At 48.2% G+C, this 20,440-nt stretch overlaps 1 protein-coding gene across 2 annotated transcripts; it reads right to left on the bottom strand.

The window, feature by feature from the left end:
- Nucleotides 1–84: 84 nt before the first annotated feature.
- On the bottom strand, nucleotides 85–20,421 carry ACOX1 (acyl-CoA oxidase 1). Of its 2 annotated transcripts, none has more exons than XM_090290563.1 (14): nucleotides 20,193–20,421; nucleotides 19,795–19,954; nucleotides 8,697–8,854; nucleotides 6,866–6,973; nucleotides 5,635–5,754; nucleotides 5,375–5,490; nucleotides 4,567–4,736; nucleotides 2,929–3,091; nucleotides 2,352–2,542; nucleotides 1,903–2,082; nucleotides 1,625–1,730; nucleotides 1,345–1,488; nucleotides 921–1,127; nucleotides 85–313 (listed from the first exon to the last, which is right to left on the bottom strand). In XM_090290563.1, exons 1-14 carry the CDS (start codon nucleotides 20,311–20,313, stop codon nucleotides 263–265), a joined length of 1,995 nt encoding a protein of 664 aa, XP_090146689.1. In that variant the 5' UTR covers nucleotides 20,314–20,421; the 3' UTR covers nucleotides 85–262. The 2 variants fall into 2 exon arrangements, with proteins under 2 accessions (XP_090146689.1, XP_090146688.1); XM_090290562.1 differs by lacking the exon at nucleotides 8,697–8,854 and adding an exon at nucleotides 15,568–15,728 and having other exon boundaries at nucleotides 20,193–20,420.
- Nucleotides 20,422–20,440: the final 19 nt, after the last annotated feature.

Raw genomic sequence — 20,440 nt, 5'->3', positions numbered from 1 at the left:
CAAAGGGAAGGCTGATTGCATTTCTTTATGGATTTTCTGAATGCTCAACAGGTCTCTTTCATTGTTAATTGCACTTAAAACACATTTGTTTTTTTCATTTAATCTCTGAAAGCTGTTCATTTCACCCCCTTCATTTATAGAGAGGAAAGGGGACAATCTATCATTTTGATAGTTCTCTGATTCGATGAAGATTCTGCGCAGATTTGTGTGATAGGTACTGGGCGAGCAGAGGAGTACAGCTGCTTTCTGTCACTTGTGACATTCACAGCTTGGACTGCAATGGTTTCAGGTGCTTGTAGTAAGACTCGTGGACCTGGAGGGAAGGGAGAGAGAAGTGACTGATAAGGAGCTTGCAGTGTAAAACAGCATACTTTAACCAAGAAATTACCGGGACCTTATTTGGATACTGATCCAAAGAAATCAAAGGGGTAAAAAAAATAGAACTAAGCCAAATGGGAAAATCTGGACAATGAGTAGTTCATGGTATTAAAGAATTATTAATGTGTGTAGGCGTGAGAATGGTATTGTGGTTACATCCTTCTCTTTTAGAGATTCATACTGAAATATCTACGGATACAATGATCTTAGATTTGTTTCAAAATAATCCTCAGGACGAGGGAGTGTCGCAGAGAGCTGCTGTAAGCAGACAGGCGCTGAGGCCTGTCGGAGGGCACCTGGACCTGCCTCCCAGGACTCTGTGTGCATGTTTGAAAACTCCAGTTAGTTACTAGTCAAGGAAATTAAAGACCTGCTTCCTGTGGGAATGACCCAGTTCCCTTCCGGCCCTGTTGCCTGAACAAAGCAACTGTCCGTGGTGAGCTTTCAAAGCCTTTACTGATGGACTACACTCAGAGGTCTTTCCTGTCTTGGTATCTAAATCACGCAGTTTAGAAGGTGAAAGAAAAGACATCATTTTTTACCTCCGTTTTGTTCAGCGGGGAGGACTTGGCCCACTCAAACAAGTTCTCATACACGTTCCCGTCGTAGCGGCCAAGCACAGAGCCCAGCGACGCGTCCTGAAAGTCAAACGCGTCAACCAAAGCAACCGCATCCGGGCGGATGACAGTCAGCAGCTCCTTGATGCGCTGGTGCACCCGCGTGACCTGAGAGTCTGTCAGGATGTTCTCCTGGGAGAAGGGACACATACGCTCGCGTTAATGAAGCCATTTAATCAGCATAACCTGCACTTCCCTTTCCAAACGAACCGCTGTGAACCCGCTACACCTGTAACCGCCCCGTACCCAGACTGGTAGAGAGATTATACATGTGCAGTTATGGAGCTGATCGCAATTCTTTTTGTACAAAAAAAAAAACAAAAAAACTTCAACTTAGGGAAATGCTGACCTGAAGAAAATCCCCGGCCTTCTGGCTGATCCCATACAGGGAGTACAGGAGACACAGGACCCTTAGGACAGCCTGGGTGGGCCGGTCTTGGACTCTGAGGAGCTGCTCCGCGAAGAGCTTCACCACCACATAGTGGCAGTGCGCCTGGGCAACGAGAGCGGCGGCACGTGAGGCCCTGGGGGGGCCCCCCATGCGGCGGCAGGGTCTCTGCGCCCCAAGCGAGGGCACGCGGTGGCGCAGAGCGCACAGACGGGGTGATGGGGCGGGCCCGGCCACTGACCTCACTGGCTCGAACGAGGTCGATGGAAGTCAGGTTCCAGGCCACCTCCTTGCTTTTTCTGTGACTCACTTCCGTTTGAAGGTTTTTCGCAGCAATCTCCACTAGCCTGGGAGGCAGCACAGGAGAACTGAAGGCCGGAGGCGGTGACTGCCGGGGCCCGCGCCCTCCTCCGTCCGCGCCCTCCGCCCTCCGCGCCAGGGCTGCGCCCTCCGCCCTCCGCCCTCCGCGCTGGGGCCCATGCCCGAGCCCCGCACCGCCCCCGCCCGGGGCGCGCGCACCTGGCCGCCCGGAGCCTGTACGCCTCCGTGAGGCCGTCGGGGCTGTCGAGGTCCACCACGGCCGGCCAGACGGCCACCTGCTGCGGCTGGATGCGCTGGCTGGGCAGGTCGTTCAGGTAGGACACCATGCCGCACACCAACTTTCCCGCGTGCACCTGCTCATAGCTCTTCATCAGGAACCTGAAAACCACCAGCGCACGCGCTTCAGTAACCCTGCTCCTTGTGACACAGAACTAAGCAGAGTCTCCAAAAGGCTTTCAGTTATGTGACGGGTGTTTCATCCTCGCCAGCTGGGGCACAAGACAGAAAGTGGGTCACGACGGAAGGCGGGATGACGTCCATCAGGAGGAACAAACAGCACGTGGAGAGAAAGCGTGGTAACAGGGACCGAGAAAAGGACTCAACGCTCTGACTCCCAGGCGCCAGGCACCATGAATTCAGACTCTCACCTGGCCGTCTGCAGCATCATGACAGTGTTCTCTCCCTCAAAGGTGCAGGTTGGGGTAAAGGTGACGTAAATATTGGGAAGCCCACTGCAGTGCGAGTAGCCGTGCCCGCCACAAGCCATCCGACAGGCCTCGATGGCAGCGTTCGTTGTCCAGGAGGTGAAAGCCTTCAGCCCGGCGGTGAGCGCATGAAGCTGTGGGGAGAGCAGACGGCCCAAGTCCCGACCAGGAATGCGAGCCCCCTCTGCCAGCACCGGCCACTTTCAAAACCCCGGGCCACGCACATAACTGAAGCAGCGCGGTCACCCCACTCCCCCTACCGAACTGGTCCCCTGGGCAAAGAGTCACCACCCACGCCCCCTGGATCAACAAATGGCCAACGCGGCGCAGCACTTCTGAGATGTAAGGACAAGACCCACACGTCCTCGTGCCTAATCCACCTTCAGTCAGAACCATCTCTGAACCTGCTGAGACCACACGGGCCGCTCATGGAGCCCCCACGTGCACTTCCCTCTGGACACTACCTAACGGGCAGACACGAGACAGAGGGCGCCCACAAGGGAATGGGACCCACACGTACCTCGGGCAGCTCACTCAGGTCCCCCTGGCCAATGTCTTCGTTGATCCGATGGTAGGTCTCCTTCATGTATGCGCCTACGAAATGGAAGGCGTAGGCAGTGGCCAGCAGTGGGAAGAGTTTATACTGCTGGGTCTGAAAATCCAAAATCTGTGGTTCTGGTTCACTAAAGGATACACAAAAAGTAACATACACACACACATGAGAACTTAACTCTGCACCAGGTTCTCGTCTAAAAAGCACTTTGACACATTAACTTAAAAAAAAAAAGAAATTGTTTTATTTGTTTATTTATTTATTTTTAGAGAGAGGGGAAAGGAGAAAGAGAAGGAGAGGAACATCATTGTGCAGTTGCCTCTCACTCACGCCCCCAACTGGGGACCTGGCCTGCAACCTAGTTTTGTGCCCTGACTGGGAATCGAACCAGCAACACTTGGTTCGTAGGCCGAGACACATTAACTTTTTTAATCATAATAAAGACCCTGCCTGCGCTCACGCAGCTAGTAGGTAGCAGATCCTCGACCCACAGCGAGGTTGTTGGCCACAGACGATGCTCTTAAGCACCTTGTTAAGCTATCTCAGGTAAACAGAAGTTTCTAGCTGGGAAGTGCATATCTTCCTTTGTCTTCCCAGTGTGACTAAGAAAACTATATCTTGTGACAACATACAAAATCAAAGTTAGTTAACTTCACAGGAGGAAAGCAATGTTAAAAAAACCTAACCCACGGACTGCATGGCTGATATGTACACTATTGATATATTTTGACCACAATTATGGAGAAGAATCATTGCACAGAGTTCAACATTTGAAGACTCCAATATCTACTCTTATCAATTTCTTTATTCCCTCTTTAAGAACAAAAGGGTTGCCCTGCTGGGTAGCTCAGTTGGTTAGAATGTCATCCCAATACACCAAGGTTGTGGGTTCGATCCCTGGTCAAGGCTTTACGAACAAAACAAAACAAAACAAAAAGAGTAAAAAGGTTATTATCAGGGAGTCATGCCCAAGGGAAAGGCAGTCGTAGGAATGAACTACAGGCATGAACACAACAAAGAATCAAGTTTAATGTCACTGCCCTGGCTGCTGTGGCTCAGTAGCCTGAGTGCCGGCCTGCAAACTAAAGAGTTGCCCGTTTGATTCCCAGTCAGGGCACAGGCCTGGGTTGCGGGCCAGGTCTCCAGCTGACCACACACTGAACTGATGTTTCTCTCCCTGTCTTTCTCCTTCCCTCCCCCTCTCTCTAAAAATAAACAAATAAAATATTTTTAAAAACAGGTAGAACAGTAGACACATACTTCTTACAAGAAGCAAAAAAGCTCAATGTCACTTCCACCATGATCAATTTGTAGTTGTTGGCAGCAATGAGGATTCTCAAACTGCCTGCAATGTGTTGAGCATTTCACGTATAAAGCTCAAATAATATTACTGTTTTTCTTTTAGGTTAAAAATAATAAGGTGGTCCTCTCCTCTTTCCACGGGAGGATAGGCGGTCTAGGCGCTAAGTAGCAGACCCGCTACACTAGCCATCTCACCTCACTACGGCCGGCGCGCCTTCCCTACACCGCACTCGGCGACCATGAGGCTGGCACGGGCTCCGAGCCAGGCCTTCGGTTAGGGGCCCGGCTCAGCCTCCCCCTTACCTGGGTTTGATTTCAGACTGGTGCCTCACGGCGCTGTACCGGATGGCAATGGTGCACGCCTTGGCCAGAGCGCGGGCAGCTTCTCCCACGAGGAAGGACCTGATAAACACCATGGTCCCGTACGTCAGCTTGTTGCTCACGGGCTTCACGTAGGTGCCATCAGGCTTTACCTGGGAAAAGAACACGGGACTGATGCTTCCTCTGTTCACCCAAGAGGCAGTTAAGGCCAGTGGTTCTCCAAGTGTGGTCCCTGGAACAGTAGCACTGGGGTCACCTGGGAACTTGTTTGAAATATAAAACCTCAGTCCTGCCCTGACCGGTGTGGCTCACTGTGCTGGCATCAGCCCACAAAGCGAGAGGTCATCAGTTCAGTTCCTGGTCCGGGCACAGGCCTGGGTTGCAGGTTTGGCCCCCCACTCAGGGTGTGTACAGGAGTTGGCCGATCTACGTTTCTCCCTCCCTTCCCCTCTCTAAAAATAAATAAATAAAATCTTAAAAATGAAAAAAATCTCAGTCCCTACATGACCTATTAAATCAGAAACTCTGGGGGCCGAGACATCTGGATTTCAGCCAGCCCTCAAGGGGATTCCAAAGCACCCTCCAGCCCGAGACCACCGGCTTTACAGACTGCAATGTGCTCTTCACACTTGCCAATGGCGCTTGGTTTCACTGTCACGACAGAAACAGCATCAGAAGTAAGACTATGTCACGGCCGCCTGCAGAAAGGCCCGCTTAACCCTGTGGTTATCAGCAGCCTCGGCAACCCCTGTGCTCCACGCCTCTGCTCTGGCTTCCTGCTTGAACATACCTGGGCGTACTTCATCAGCATGTTTTCCCTGGGGATACGGAAATGGTCCATCTTCAGGTAGCCGTTATCCATCTCATCGTAGCCAAATTTGGGGCCAATGTCACCAACGGTGATGCCTTCCGCAGAAGAAAGGAAAGTCACCAGGTGTTGGTGCTCTGAAATCCCTGGCTAGCCCCGCCCCTCTGTGTACTGTACTTTTTGCAGAAGAAAAAAGCTCCATTTTTAAGTTTTCACCTCAACACCGGGGGAGCGATTCTGACCTGGCAAAGGCTTATGGGTCCCAATGTCACGAAGAGGCACAATGAAGGCGTGTAATCCATAGCACCTCCCCTTGGTGTAGAGCTGGGCGAGCACTATCGCGTGGTTTGAAGTCTTTCCAACTGCAAAGTCAAAGACAACGTGAGGGAGGGGTGAGCAGCCGTCCTTACATGCTCCAAGGGCACAAACAGAAGCGGGGGAAGAACGTCCGTTAACCAGAACACTAGGCGCCGCCAGGAAAGGGTGCTCAGAGAGCCTGTCCGTGACAGCGTCACAGCCAGTCTCCAGAAGCCAACCTACATAAGCTGACGGTTATTAAAACTTGTGGAATGTTACCAAAGCAACCCTAGTGGGATGACTGACCTATATACTGTCTATGTTTAAGCAATCCATTTAAAAGTAACTACTTAGTTACTCATTCATATAAAGAAAATTATAGGAGAACCATAAGAACCCTAAATTACTTCCTTTTTCTCCCTTAAGGCAGTGCTTTCCATAATAGTAGCCACTAGCCACATATGGCTATTTTTATAACTAAATAAAAGGTTCAGTTCCCAATTCACTAGCTACATTTCAAGGGCTCAGCAGGTAAACCTGGCCAGTGGCTACCACACTGAACAGCAGAGAAGGGGCATTTTCCTTTCGTTGCAGAGTTCTGTGGGCTGGAGACGCTTTAAGAGATTTTTGGTTAGTACACACGGAAGTATTTATCTTCTTTTTGCATGCTAGTTTTTTTTTTATTACGAAAATGTAATGTTACATATTAAAATACATAATGTGAATAACAAAATCCTTCAAGTGCTAACATCATCTGAAATATATATCCTAAAACTGACTCAGAATACAAGATGATATTAAGTTTCATGTCAAACTTATTCTTATAATAAAAATTTGAAAATAACTCAAGTGCTTTCAACAGAGAAATGACTAGCTAAACAGGGACTACAAAGCTACTTTAAATAACGGCAGCGGAAACGATGCTGACCCATGGCAGTGTGCGGACGAAAACCTGAGAAAGCAGAGTCAGAGAGCTGTGCTTCCCGCGCTTCGTGAAATCTATAAATATCTGAAACATGCGCCAGAGAACGTGAAATACTCACTAGCTCAGAATCGTTTAAGCCTTAAGAGTTTTTCCTATGTTTCCAAGTTATATTCTCATATAAGCTGTACATCCTAAACGTGATCTTAGAACAAATCTTCACCACACCCCAAACCGCGAGAAGCCTAACTTACGTCCCCCAGGCCACCACTTGATCGAGGTCACAGTAGGGCTGTTGAGAACAAACTCCTGGGTTTCAGGGTCGTAAGTGGCTGTGGTTTCCAAGCCTCGAAGATGCGTCCCTAAGGAAATAAACCACATTTACCTCAGACAGAATATGGGAAAAAATGGGTACAGGGTAAAATCTCCTGCCCAACCCTTCAAAGTCTGACAGCGCAGAGTAACGCGGTCTGACAGCACTGAAGTGCTTTTCTATGAGCTATGAATGGCTGATAACCAAGACACAACTTCCTATACTTGTATCGGGCAGTATCTATCTAGACCAGTAAGAGAAGTGGTAAAGGCAGCTGGGAGTCACAGCCGCACGAGACCACAGGACGTGACCTTCCCCGGGAGGGCCACCCACTCTCCGAGGCCTGCCTCTAGGTGGGGAGCACGCCCGCCTCGGCGCTTATCACCGCGTTCACGGCGCGTGGCCGGCAGGGCCCCAGTTACAGGCCTCGTAAGTGGGGGGCTTATGTCAGAATGATCGCTAGAGCGGAAAACAAGACTGTAAAAGGCACAGCCATTGTGGGAAAGACCCAGGACAGGGACTCTGTCCTGGCTGCTTCACTGGTGGGACCAGGATGAGTTTCCAGTTTCCTGCGTTTACTGGAGACGGACAGGGAGTCTCGTTGTAAATCCCAGTACAAAGCTCATTAAACACTTAAACTGTAACAGGAACATCAGCAACCTTCCCCAGACTGGGAATCAAGGGAACAGACACTTCAGAGTCCTTCCACCAAAGCAGCAGGTTTTAAGAAAACGAGACAACATTCACAGAGCACACTGTGCCCGAGTGCTTTCAAAGCCATGGCCGAACCACCGGCGCCCGCTCGGAGCCCTGGGAGCCCCGTGACGCGCCACTCAGCCCCAGAGCCGGAAGCCCCTGAGGAGAGAGAGAAGCCAGAGCAGAGGACGACGAGCAGACACGAGGCCGGAGCAGACGGACAGAGGCGGAGGCGGTGGGAAGAAAGCAGGTGGGAGCTAGAGTGAAACCAGCTCAGCTGACCCTTCTGAACGCCGGCTCAGCCACCTTCAGAACGTGACTGCATGCGCTGAATCAGGCACAATAACTTCCAAGTATAAAATGCTGCCATTTGTCCTGCCTGGTGTGGCTCAGTGGACTGAGCACCGGCCTGTGAACCGAAGGGTCATTGGTTCGACTCCCAGTCAGGGCACAGGCCTGGGTTCTGGGCCGGATCCCCGGCTGGGGGGTGCGTGAGAGGCAACTGACTGATGTATCTCTCACACACTGATGCTTCTCTCCTCTTTCTTCCTCCCTTCCCCTTTTTCTAAAAATAAATAATTTTTTTAAACGCTGCATATCTTGGTTAAATAAGCTGCTCATTTCCCATGAGCAAACCAAAGAGCACACCCGCCACGAATCTGCACGCCTTCTGGGGTGGCGGCAAGCTCACCCGGTATCAGCAGGACGAGCAATCAGACAGTGATGAAGAAAGAAAGGTGTGTTCGGAGTCTACAGCACGCACATTCCACGCCACCCCGGCGAGCCTGGAAAACCGCTTAGTAAGACCTGACTTGTAATTCTTGACCTTCTGAAGGGGAACCAAGTAAAAAAAGTCAGCGTATCTCCTGATAACATAACCTTTCATCTTCACTGCCCAAAGCAACGCTTTCGCCAAGACGTGTATGCTGAAAAACCCGGCCTCTGCAGAAGAGCCGCATCTCAGCAGCTCGTCCGCAGCGCGCAGAGATGCCCTCGCCAACACACGGGGGGCGCCCCCGCCCCTGCCGAGCGTGTGCGCCCTGCCCCGCCCCGAAGGTAGACTGAACGCACCGTACCATGACCCATCTCTGTCTGGGCATAAGTGCCAATGACCTCCAAGTTCCAGGCGGGCATGAAGAAGCGCTCCTGCTGCTCCGCAGTCGCCTGGTGAAGCAAGGTGGGCAGGAACATGCCCAAGTGAAGATCCAGAGGCGACGGCCCTCGGTGCACAAAGCTTCGAAGGAATACCAAGGGCGGGCATTCAAGGAGCGCCGTCGGGTGTGAGAGAACCAGCGGTGGGGACAGAGCAAGGGGAGGAGATAAAAAATCTTCCGTAAGTATGAGTCTGTCGGGTGGCCTTGCCACACACGGAGCACTGCCCCTTTCTGTATTACTTGGTCACTCTTGGCGATGTCCATTTTTTTGGAGTTAGGCACGAAGTATTCTCATACACTACTCATCGCTAAAGTGACCCAGTTTGGCAGGAGTGGCTGCCGATTCCAGAGCCTGTGCAGCACAAACCATGTGAGCGAGGCTGAGGATTCCAGGCCTGCCATTAATTCAAAGGCAATAAACACGTGAAGAAGCTGTATGGGATGCAAAATTCAAACTGATGAGCAGCTGAGACGGAACACAGCAGCTCTCTCAGAGGGCAGTTTTCCCTGGGTGCAATTTCAACAGTGCTGGGGCCTTGCCTGTCCACAGACACCTAGCACTGACCCACATTTCTTGACCAACTCTGGTCATTTCACTCGGGTTCATCATAAATACCTAGCCACATGCCTTCGAGACAATGTGATACAAAAACTGGCAGTGCTCTTCATCCCAATAAATTTCAGCAATAAAAAAGACATGCAATTTCTAGTGAAGATCTTAATTATAAATAACAGACTCATGAGTAACAAGCTCTCCATTACAATTTATGGAACTTGTTACTATTGATAGTAAGCATCTTAGTAGTCATTTAAATTCCACTTTCATTGTCCCATTTAAATCTGCAGATGTCTTAGACTTCTGTATTAATGTGTTCTACACGCCTTCTACATGCTCTTGTGGTTTTTTTAAAGATTTTATTTATTTATTTTTAGAGACAGGGGAAGGGAGGGAGAAAGAGAGGGAGAGAAACATCGTCGTGTGGTTGCGTCTCGTGCGCCCCTCATTTGGGGACCCGGCCTACAACCCAGGCCTGTGCTCTGACTGGGAATCGAACCGGCGAGCCTTCGGTTTGCAGTCTAGTGCTCAGTCCACTGAGCCACACCAGCCAGGGCCCCTTGTATTTTTATGTTACTGACATGCTACTGAGCTTTCCGCTCTAAGCTGATTAACTCTACATTGGTCTTACTCTCTTTAATCATCTTAGAAACATTGAATTTTTAAGATATTTCCATTTGTCCCATATGAGGGAGGAAATAACCAAGGCACACGGCCCCAGGCAAGGGCTGACCAAGTCTGTCATCCGACTGGGTGGCTGTGCTCTCAGCTAACCAAACACATAAAACAGCAACAAAGAATGTGTCACTGACCTGTTCATTTTATAAAGAAATCAAGCCTTCAGAACAAGACAATGGCAAAAGGAGGACAAGAACCTCCCTGCCCAGCCCTGGCCGGGCAGCTCAGCTGCTTAGCGCGTTGCCCCATATGCCAGGGTTGCAACCCCCACCCTCAGGGCACGTACAAGAATCGACTCGTGAATGCATCGATAAGTAGAACAGCAAATCAACATTTCTCTCTCTCTAAAAAAAGAGAGGAACAAAAAAGAATCTCATCGCCTAATCATATCGTCTAGTCCAGTGCCCCGGGCTGAGGACACCAGAGACCTGCCACCAGCGGAGCAGCTGCCTGAGGGAACACCCAGCAGGATGTGGCCGCGTGCAGAAACTGGATGAAAGGGCCGCGGGACTGCTCCATGGTGTTTTTGCAACTTCCTACGAATCTGTAATCGTTTCAAAATAAAAACTTAAAAAATTCTTGGGATGACAGAGTGCCTTTCACCTACAATCAGGAATGCCAACTGCCCCATTTTAAAAGGAATGGTAACTAATGCCCTGGCTGGCATGGCTCAGTGGGTTGAGCATCACCCCGCAAAGCCAAAGGTCGCCGGTTCAATTACCAGTCAAGGCACAGGCCTGGGCTGTGGGCCTCGTCCCGCCAGCTGGGGCACGTGCGAGATGCAACCAACTGATGTTTCTCTCTCTCTCTCTCTCTCTCTCTCTCTCTCTCTCTCTCCCTTCACCCTCTCTAAAAGAAAAAGAAAAAAGAAAAGAATGGTACCTACAAAGAAAATTACATGTATGCCTACAACTCAAGAAGAAAAAATTTTGAACTAGGACTGAAAACTGGTGCCTGGGACCATCCACCTCCAGGGCTGACGCTTTGCATCGCTAGAATCCAGGGCAGCACCCGGTGCAGGAAAGGCCGCTCTGAAGCGCCCACCAGATACACAGGGGCGCTGCAGCGGGGTGAGGCACTCGGGGTGGTACCTAGGGGTTAGCACAAAACACACGCAGCAGGGCAGGGGTGAAACGGCTATAATCAGAAACTCTTTCGAGACTGAAGAATGTTTTCAGGAGAAAAATGTCTCTGTGACCAAGATTATTCAGAAGTGGATGGAGTTTAGACATGTCACAAGGAGACAGTGACCTAGATAATTTTTTAACTTAAATTTATTATTGTAAAAAGTTAATGATGTATAATAAAGATTACATATTATTTTTAAATAATTTATTTTAAAATTACAAAGCGCCAACATATTACTTGGTGAAGGACTAGAATTAATTCTCCTAAAGCCCTTCCAGGCTCTCCTTCTGTGACACACAGAGCTGCACAGGCTGGCAGTTGGCAGTGAAGACAAAACGATCCAGTTAATGATATGAGAAGGGGAGAAATAAAAATAATACCATCACGAGTAAATGATTTCAGGAAAGCTGTAAGCTGTAAGGAAACAAAATCACTGCATTCTTAATGATTCAGTTAATGACACAGGAGAAGAAATAAAAATAACAGCATTATAAATAAATGATTTCAGAAAAGCTGTAAGCTATAAGGGGAAAAAAAATCACTGCATTCTTATCCATTAGGCCCGTTCAAGTAGAAACCCCACAAAAGAGTTTTACAAAAGCAACAAAATATTTAAGTAACTTAGCTCAGAATATTAAAGATTTAATTAGGAAAAAATACTAATACAGTGGTTCTCAACCTTCCTAATGCCACGACCCATTAATATAGTTCCTCATGTGGTGGTGACCCCCAACCATAAAATTATTTCCGTTGCTCCTTCACAACTGTAATTTTGCTACTGTTATAAATCATAATGTAAATATCTGATATGCAGGATGTATTTTCATTGTTACAAATTGAACATAATTAAAGCATAGTGATTAATCACAAAAACAATATGTAATTATATATGTGTTTTCCGAAGGTCTTAGGCGACCCCTGTGAAAGGGTCGTTTGACCCCCAAAGGGGTTGCGACCCACAGGTTGAGAACCGCTGTACTAATAGGATAAATAAACGAAGAATACAGGAAAGAAATTGCTAGTTCTTGGCTGAAAGGACTAAATAAAGTTAATACTTCCCAAGAAAACAAAAGAATTTAATGTAATACGAATTTTAAATTCCTGTTGAATATTTTTACGACTTGACAAATTGAGATTGGAATTCATCTGAAGAATAAGTGTGCAAGAACATCAAGTATATGTATCTTGAAATGCTACAATAGTAGGCTTAACCTATCAGATTTTAAAATATCTTACAAAGCAACAATGGGCCGAAGTTTAAGACACTAGGAGAAAACCAAAGGAACAAACAAATCACTGTAACATATTAGATTCCAAAAGCAAACTGGAACTATTATAAAACTCCAGGATGAACTAGAAAGAACATAAAAATGGGAAATGAGCTAACAGTTGAGAAACATAAAAACAGTACGGGACTCAGTCCTCACTCTCTAGCACCCACATGTCAAAGCACTAAATATCTATCAGACAACAAAACTTGGAGAAAATAGAAAACTTACAGAGAAGGACGCATTGAATACATACAACCAAAATGTTTAAAGAAACAGGAGGCAATAGAAAAAATATTGGAAGGATACAATATAATGATATGTAATCAACATGCACATTCCATTTAATCAATACCCGGGAGGAAAACCCAGTTTTACACATGTAAGAGACAGATAATAAGCCAAAACATGTAATAATATCCAGGCTCACTAGCACTGGAAAATTAACTCTTACTCTTAGATAGTACTGTAGCAAAACAAAATTAAAGTAATCCTGTTGATGGGGCCATGGAAAGACAAGTATACCAATTAAGTTGCAAAATATATTATAAACTGGTTCTGTTTCAGGAAAAGTCTTGGACTACACAACAAAGTCTATAAAATGTTCATTTCCTGCAGTGCGCTAATTCCTTCCTGAGATACTCTAAAGCGGTAACCCCGAAGAACAGAGTTTTTGTCAAGAAGCTGATGCTGTTATGTAGTGGTGGGGAAAGGAGACTAGCCCGGGCACCCGGGAGCAAGGCCGCGGGGGGTCCGGTAGGAAAGAGGCCCACCTGGGGGAAGGGCAGGAGCTGGCGGGGAGCCAGCAGTGAAGACCCGGGCAGAAAGATCAGTGCCCTACAAAACCAAGTTTAGTTTTCCAAGTTTCAGAGGATGAGAGGCACTTTATCTCACATTTGAGTATTAGGAGTGGGGATTTGCGAAGATACTGCACTATCTTCAGATGATCGCTACATATTGTACAAGCACCACTCTCCTTAGTGTTAATGACAGTAGTAACAAGAGGCAGGAAGAATCACCCAGTGACCAAAACTTGGGATGACTGCGTCTGTGAAGACCATATACACTACCTGCTCTGGGACCTGGGGAAACGCCTGGTCAGGATGATTAATGCTGGACCACGTTCTAGCTGCCCCTGTAACACCCAAACTCCAGGGAGCGGGTCCTTCCTCAGCCCAGACCTCTGCCTTAATTAAGGCTCACAGACCTTGTGCACCTATGCAGACAGGTGCGTGGTTAGAGGTGACAACACACTCTAGAGGCAGGTGACAGAATTTTAGGGTTCCTGAGAATCCTGGAATGAACATGAGCTCTGCGGAGTCTCTTCACTTCTCAGCGGCTGCCCAGAGGGGAAGGAGTCCCAGACTTGCCCTGGCCAGGCAGCTCAGCTGGTTAGAGCATCATCCCGATACACCAAGGTTGTGGGTTCGATGCTTGATCAGGGCACACACAAGAAGCAACCAATGATGCATCAGTAAGTGGAACAACAAATCGATGTTTCTCTCAAATCAATAAAAAATAGATTAAAAACAAACAAACAAACAGACTTTTAGGTAAAAAAGTCTCTAAAGCAGCAACTTTCAACCCTCCTCACCTCATGGCCCACATAAACTAACCCCTAATATTCTGCGGGACACCAAAAACATCGTCTTTGCTGATCTGACAAAAAAAAAAAAAAAAAAGTATATATTTAATTCCTTCACACCAGATGGCTATTGTGTTGGCTGTCGTCATTTTTTTTTGTTTATAAATTATTTTATTTTAATTTCTTTAAAAAATGTTATTGTTCTATTACAGCTGTCTCAATTTTCCTCCTTTGCCCTCCTCCGCCTACCCCACCCCCATTGTCATTTTTTGATTTGACCACCTAAGGGGAAAGCGGTCAGTGTCCCTGCCTAAATAGGTTCTGCACGCTTTAACAGTTCTTACGGCAGGCCGGCTCAGAAGTAAATTACGGTAAATTACAGAGAGGAAGACAAAGTTGGTTCAAATACAAGAAAATACCCGAAAACTAGAAGCAACAGGGAGAGACAACTCCACCCTGCAAACTCTCGCAGAGCACACAGGACCCTCAGGCCAATTTCTGGGCTCCTCAAACCAGTGAGTTAGGGCGAATACATGTGTTCTGAACGCACTTTACAAAGAGAGGCGGGAAGGTTATACCAGTAAGAGACAACCCTACCAGACCCACAAAGCTACTTCAAGACTCTCTCTCCACGCCTCACCCCCCACCCCACACACACAAAGGCTGTACAAATGTCGTTTCCCTCCCCTTAGGACACGTCCTTCAGCACTGGCCATCCTACAGCCCAAGTCTCCGGTGTTGGACAAGGTGCCCATGCCACACCAGAATCTGCCGCCCTCCCAGGGATTGTGAGAAAAGGCATTTCCTCAAACCCGTTCGCCAATCACAACGCACCAATCACAACGCACCAAATCAAATACAGAAACGAAGCTCTCCTGACACCTGCAGCCCTTCCTCTCCCTTTCTTTACTCGCCTTCAGTTACGTAACAGAAGCAGCGTGGTAACTAGGACTGAGACTGGGCAGCGCAAATCAAGACACACAGACGTGCCAACGGCCTCGCCCATGAAAACTTACTTCACGTTGAGACCAAACACAAGACTTTTTTGAAGCAGTCAGGCTTCTAGGAACAATTCCCCCAAGAAGTATTTGTAATGGGAAGTCCACGGACTCGTATAGATAGGATGTGTAAGAAAAACAAAGAAATCAACTCTTCTTCAAACCCTGTTAGCGGGCAAGGAAAGAGGAAGGCACTTGACTGCTGATCCTCTGTCTCCAGTAAAATCCACGTTTACCTTGCTTTAAGCAGGGACATCCACCGGACGTAGAGGCATCAATACTCTCAAAAATTTCCAAGAAAGGCTTTAATAATTAGGTACCAACACAGTGGGGCAGTCTGCCGCACTCTGAAATGGGTGTAGGTAGCAATGGTAGAGAGCAATGAAGGACAATTCAGGCCAGAGTCCTGGGTCAGTTTATGGGGCGCTGCGCAGGACAAGGCGCTGAATTTTATTTAAGATTGAACAATTTAAAAATAAACTCCTAAATGTGAAGCAGCAGAAAAAAGTCAGACGCCAGGAGTCAGCTGTCAATTGAAGTCCTGAGGTGGGTTACCCACGACCCTCAAATGTGGACTAACCGTGGCCCAGCTCCGTCTGGGCGTAGGTGCCAATTATCCCGAGTCCTTTGGCGGGAAGCAGCCATTTCTCTTGCTGAGCACGGGTGCCCTGATTCAGCAAGGTGGGAATAAACATGGAGGAATTGAGGCCCACGGGTTCCACAAAATTGATCATATGCAGTCTACAGGAGAGAAAAGAAAAGGGTCTCTCAGCCTCACTCCAGAAACTGCACCCTACCAACCCCTTCTTGCCAGACAGCGTGGCCTTTGGGACGCAGGTTAAGAAAACTGAAACCCCTTCCTTATGAAATTAAATGTAAAATTTATCATCCTACCACCTAAAAAAGCCAATAGCAGAATCTGTCCTTTTACAGAATTTCTGTTAACTTATTTCTGTATGGTACACGATTGTGGCTATATTAAAACTGGAGTTCTTTTAGAGAGACATAATAAAATATTACAGATGGAAAAAAGAAAAACGAGAAGAACATAATCTATTTTTCCCCAGATAACCAAAGCAAACATCCACGGTGGTAAATATATATTCCAGGGCCGAAGCACAGGTGGGTCAGTAGGTAATGGGAACATGTTACACACCGATCACCAGTGGTCTCTAAAAATCACTCCAGATTAAATGAACTCTAATCATGATGAAATTCAGTCTTCCACCATTTTCTAATAAAAGAGAATCTGTGAAATAGTCAAAATATAAACCACAGTCAGCCTTGGCGATCCTGCATTACAGGCGCCTAGGGGATGACTGAGTCCCAGCCACCCATCCATCCGAAGGGCCTGAGGTATGACATAAATGACTGATGCTCATGACCTCTCAAGGGATGAAGAAGAGGGGTGCCCCCGCCCCCCCCCGGCGGCATGTCCTGGTCTGTACAGCAAGCAGAGCACGGATTAAAGGACGGAATAGGGGGCTGCCCGTTCCCTTCCGCAGAGGGGCCCGGAAACCACCCACCCCCTTTGGGGAGGAGGACGCCCTTTCAGCGGTGCCGGGGCTGACTCAGACGCGCAAGGAATGGTGGCACCAGCCATCATCAAGGTGCTATGATTTTTACAGCAATATCGAATGTCAACTGAAAGTGGATGGAGGGGAAGGGGGGCAGGGGGAGTTTGAACAGGGAACTCAGAGTAGCAGCTCTGCTGCCTCCGCCGGGTAGGAAAGGAACGTACTTCCCAAGACACACCCCACCCCACCGGAGTGGGGGCCACGGCCTAAGGAACAACTGAGTGCAGGGGTCATCCTCGAAGGCGGCACACTCTCCCTAACAGTCCTGTCTTACCAAGAGGAGAAGAGCACGCAGGAAGTTCTGAGAAAGACCAGCGGTCCCTCGGGCGCAAGTAATGGCAGAAATGTAAGACGCTGCTACTTCCTGGGGGAGCTGAGGTTCTGGGTTTATAAACCCATGACATGGACAAAAAACCATTCTAGGGAACAGAAAATTCTGCGACACAAAATAAAGACTGCCAAATATTGATGTTCTTAATAACATACTGAGATTTTTTTTTTTTTTTGAGGCCACTTGAAAATCAACTCAAGAACAAAATCTGAGGGCTTGTTTTTAAGTCATGTTTAATCCCTCCTGAAGATGCTTTTCAAGAAACTGGCTTTCAAAGCCTAAGAAGGATTAAAAAAAGAAAAAACAACCATGACTGGTTGTCATTAGAATTTTAAATCAGTCTTAGGAACACTTAGATTTTTTTCACAGCAGTGTCCTTAACAGACAAAATTATAAGAACGGAGATCAGGAAAACAACTTTTATATTCCCTCAACAGGAAGGTCTTATTTTTTCCCAAGGACTGAGAAGTTCTTTTGTTGCTCAGGTTGAGAGGTTTCAGTATTTTAGTAATACTTAGCCAACTTCAAAACACTCACGTAGGGGAGTTGTATTTTGATAGGAGAAGTGGATGTAAGAGACCAGCAATGCCCCAAATCCCCAGAAAGACAGATAGCACCGCTTTCCATCACTTCTAGCATGTCCCAGCCCAAGTTTGGTATCTACGGAACCTGACGGATCTCACGATTCATGTTAGTTGACTTTCTTGATGGTGCACAGAGCGTGGGTGTGAGTCACAGTCAGTGGCAGCCTGGGCTTCACGGCCTCAGTGGCTCTCCCTGTCCTATCTGCCGACATTGGAAGAATGTCAAAGGGCGTGTTCAAGATCTCCCTTCAGACTCCCCAAACAGCAAGGTCTGCCTCATGAAAAATTAAACAACTGGCTGGTGGCCACTGACCTTTAGCCCACATAAAGGACTTTGTTCTATTCCCTTGTGACTTCGAGTGAGTCTGGTTACCACCACAGATGACGAAATCTTCTGAACGACTCTGAACCACATTGCATCAACCATATCTAAAAGCAAAACTAAATAAATCTCTCTTTTTGTGTCATTTTTAGGAATGAAATCTTACTAATATTTTAAGGTGTACAAACCCAACTCGAGTAACTCAGACACATAATCTCCTGGGAGTTACTCGGCCTCAGCAATTTCCAACAGGAGCGCCGCACACATTTCTGAAACACGCATCACCTGGCTATTTAGTCAGGGGCACTGAGCTCTTTTCCCTTAGACGGGCCAATTAAAAAAATGACAACAGCCAATACAATGACAGCCGTCTGGTGGGAATGAGTCAAGATAATATATATTTTTGTCAGATAGGCAAAATACATATTTTTTGGCATGCCACAGAATCTTGGTAATTAGTTTATGTGTGCTATGAGATGAAAAATATTAAAAGTCACTCCTCTACCTGCATATTCCCACAGCCATGAGTTACAAACTTTAACAATAAAAAAAGAGCATTTGGAAGTTAGTTAAGCACTCTGATTTGGGCTACTAAAAACAAATGGTATTTTTATAACTAAAATGGAAAGGAATTCTGAAGGTAGCCCTAAGAGCCAGAATGAATGATTTCATCTTGATAATAATAATTAGGTAAAGTTGAAAATAACGAAAAACCAAATGTAGCAGAGGCAGTACTATTAAGGGAGGAATGACTATTGCTACATAAAGGCAGAACCTGCAACCTGTTTTTTTTCTTGGCTCTTCAATATACACCATTCATGCCATTTAATCTTATTAATGAAAATATTAGGAGTTCTAAAACTAGAAACCTAAAGGAGGAAAGTACCAGGAACAAATGAGAAGTGTAAGAGGTGCTACAGGCCAAAGGGACCTTGTACAAAGATTATGCAATTACAGAGCATTTACTGAGATAAAGGTGAAAACAAAGTGCATTTTTTTTCAAACTGAAAAACAAGACTTGCTGCAGTGACTGTGGGGGGTCGGCTGGAGGTGGGAGAGGGTATAGGGAGGATAAATGGTGATGGAAAAAATAAAATAAAAGACAAGTCTGTACTCTGAAACCTTTATGATCCTATTAAGCAATGTCACCCCAATGAATTTAATAAAAAATAAAAAGTAAAAAGTAAAAAAACAAGACACAACAACAACAAAACAGATGGTCTGAAAAAAGGAAGTGCTCTTGCCCTGAGCGGTGTGGCTCCGTAGGCCGAGCACCGTCCCACAAAACCAAAGGTCGCTGGTTCGATTCCCGGTCAGGGCACAGGCCTGGGCTGCGGGCTGGGTAGGCAGTTGGGGGCACGTGAGAGGCAACCACACACTGATGCTTCTCTCCCTCTCTTTCTCCCTCCCTTCCCCTCTCTCTAAAAAAAATCTTTAAAAAGAAAAAAGGAAGTACTCTTTCCAGCACTGGGACCAGGGATGTTTTAATGAAGTCTCACACGCACTGCAGAGCCATTTAAGCGCTGCCCCCAGATTCAACAATGCCACGTTCTTAGAATACTTCCTATTCCTTCTGAGATGCGACCCGTGTTCTTCCTCATCCACCCCCTCTTCTCCGCTACTTAAAACGCAGGATCTACACTCTCAAGGAATAATGTTATCGATAAAAAATATCGGAGGGTTTGGTCTTGCAACTGAAAAACCCTTCCGAACTCCGCGTCTGCATCGATCAGGCCTCCTCCCCGCCAGGCGCGAAGGCCTCTGAACTCAAACCCCTCCAGCCCGAGACGCGCGGGCGGACACAGCGGGAGGGCCCTTCAGCAGGGAAACCGCAAGGCCGCCGGCCCCGTCCCACGCTCCCGGACAAAGGCGGACCCTCTTTCCCGCAGACAACTCGGGAGCCGGGCCGTGCGCGAAGCCGGCCGGGGCCGCGGACTCGGAGCGGGGGCCCTTCTCCCCGAGAGGAGCTCCGCCCGCGCTAAGGGATACCCACTTTTTAAACCACATGATCTCATCGGGGTCCGAGATGCCGAACTCCCGGATCTTCTTCACCATGGTGGCGCTCTTCCGGACGGCCACCTCGTACCGCTGGCTGCGGGTGAGGAAGTTCAAGTCCTGGTGCTGGAAGTCGGGGTCGTTCAGAATCAGGCTCTCTGCGGGGGATTCAAGGGCATCAAGACGCAGACAGACCCTCCGCGCGCCGCGAGCCCGCCCTGGGTCACAGCTGGTTTGAGTCCCGGCACGGGTCCCCTGTCCGGGTGGGCCACCCCCCCGCCCCCGGCGCCCCGAAGGCTGGGCCAGAACCTGCGGCCTACGACGACAGCACCCCCGGACTCCGTATTCGGGGAGCCCTGCTCGGGGAAGGAAGGAGGCCCGGCCCGCCGCCCTCACCGATCTCTCGGCGGCGCCGGGTGTTCTCCGGACTGCCGTCCAGGATGTGCGTGAGCAGCTCCGGGTTGAAGCTGGCGGCGGCCCGCTCGCGGCGCAGGTCCTGATTCATGGTGACGGCCATTAGAGGCGGCGGAGGACGCGACGCAGGGGACGAAGGAGATCCGTAGCCCCACTGCCGGCCGGAGCCGAAGAGCTGCCCCAGTACCGCGCGAGGCCCCGCCCCCGGCCCGCCCCCGGCCCGCCCCTTC

This window comes from Furipterus horrens, unplaced genomic scaffold (assembly GCF_987537825.1).
Source record: "Furipterus horrens unplaced genomic scaffold, mFurHor1.1.pri manual_scaffold_11, whole genome shotgun sequence".
Classification (NCBI taxonomy): domain Eukaryota; kingdom Metazoa; phylum Chordata; class Mammalia; order Chiroptera; family Furipteridae; genus Furipterus; species Furipterus horrens.
This window is presented reverse-complemented; position numbering and strand designations above follow the sequence as displayed.

Excerpts from the sequence above, each read along its gene's own strand:
- ACOX1 (XM_090290562.1), bottom strand. The coding sequence starts at position 20,313 with ATGGCCGTCACCATGAATCAGGACCTGCGCCGCGAGCGGGCCGCCGCC. Across the intron at positions 5,491-5,634 it reads GACCCATAAGCCTTTGCCAG|GCATCACCGTTGGTGACATT; the intron begins GTCAGAATCGCT and ends CTTCTGCGGAAG. Across the intron at positions 1,489-1,624 it reads ACCTCGTTCGAGCCAGTGAG|GCGCACTGCCACTATGTGGT; the intron begins GTCAGTGGCCGG and ends CTCGTTGCCCAG.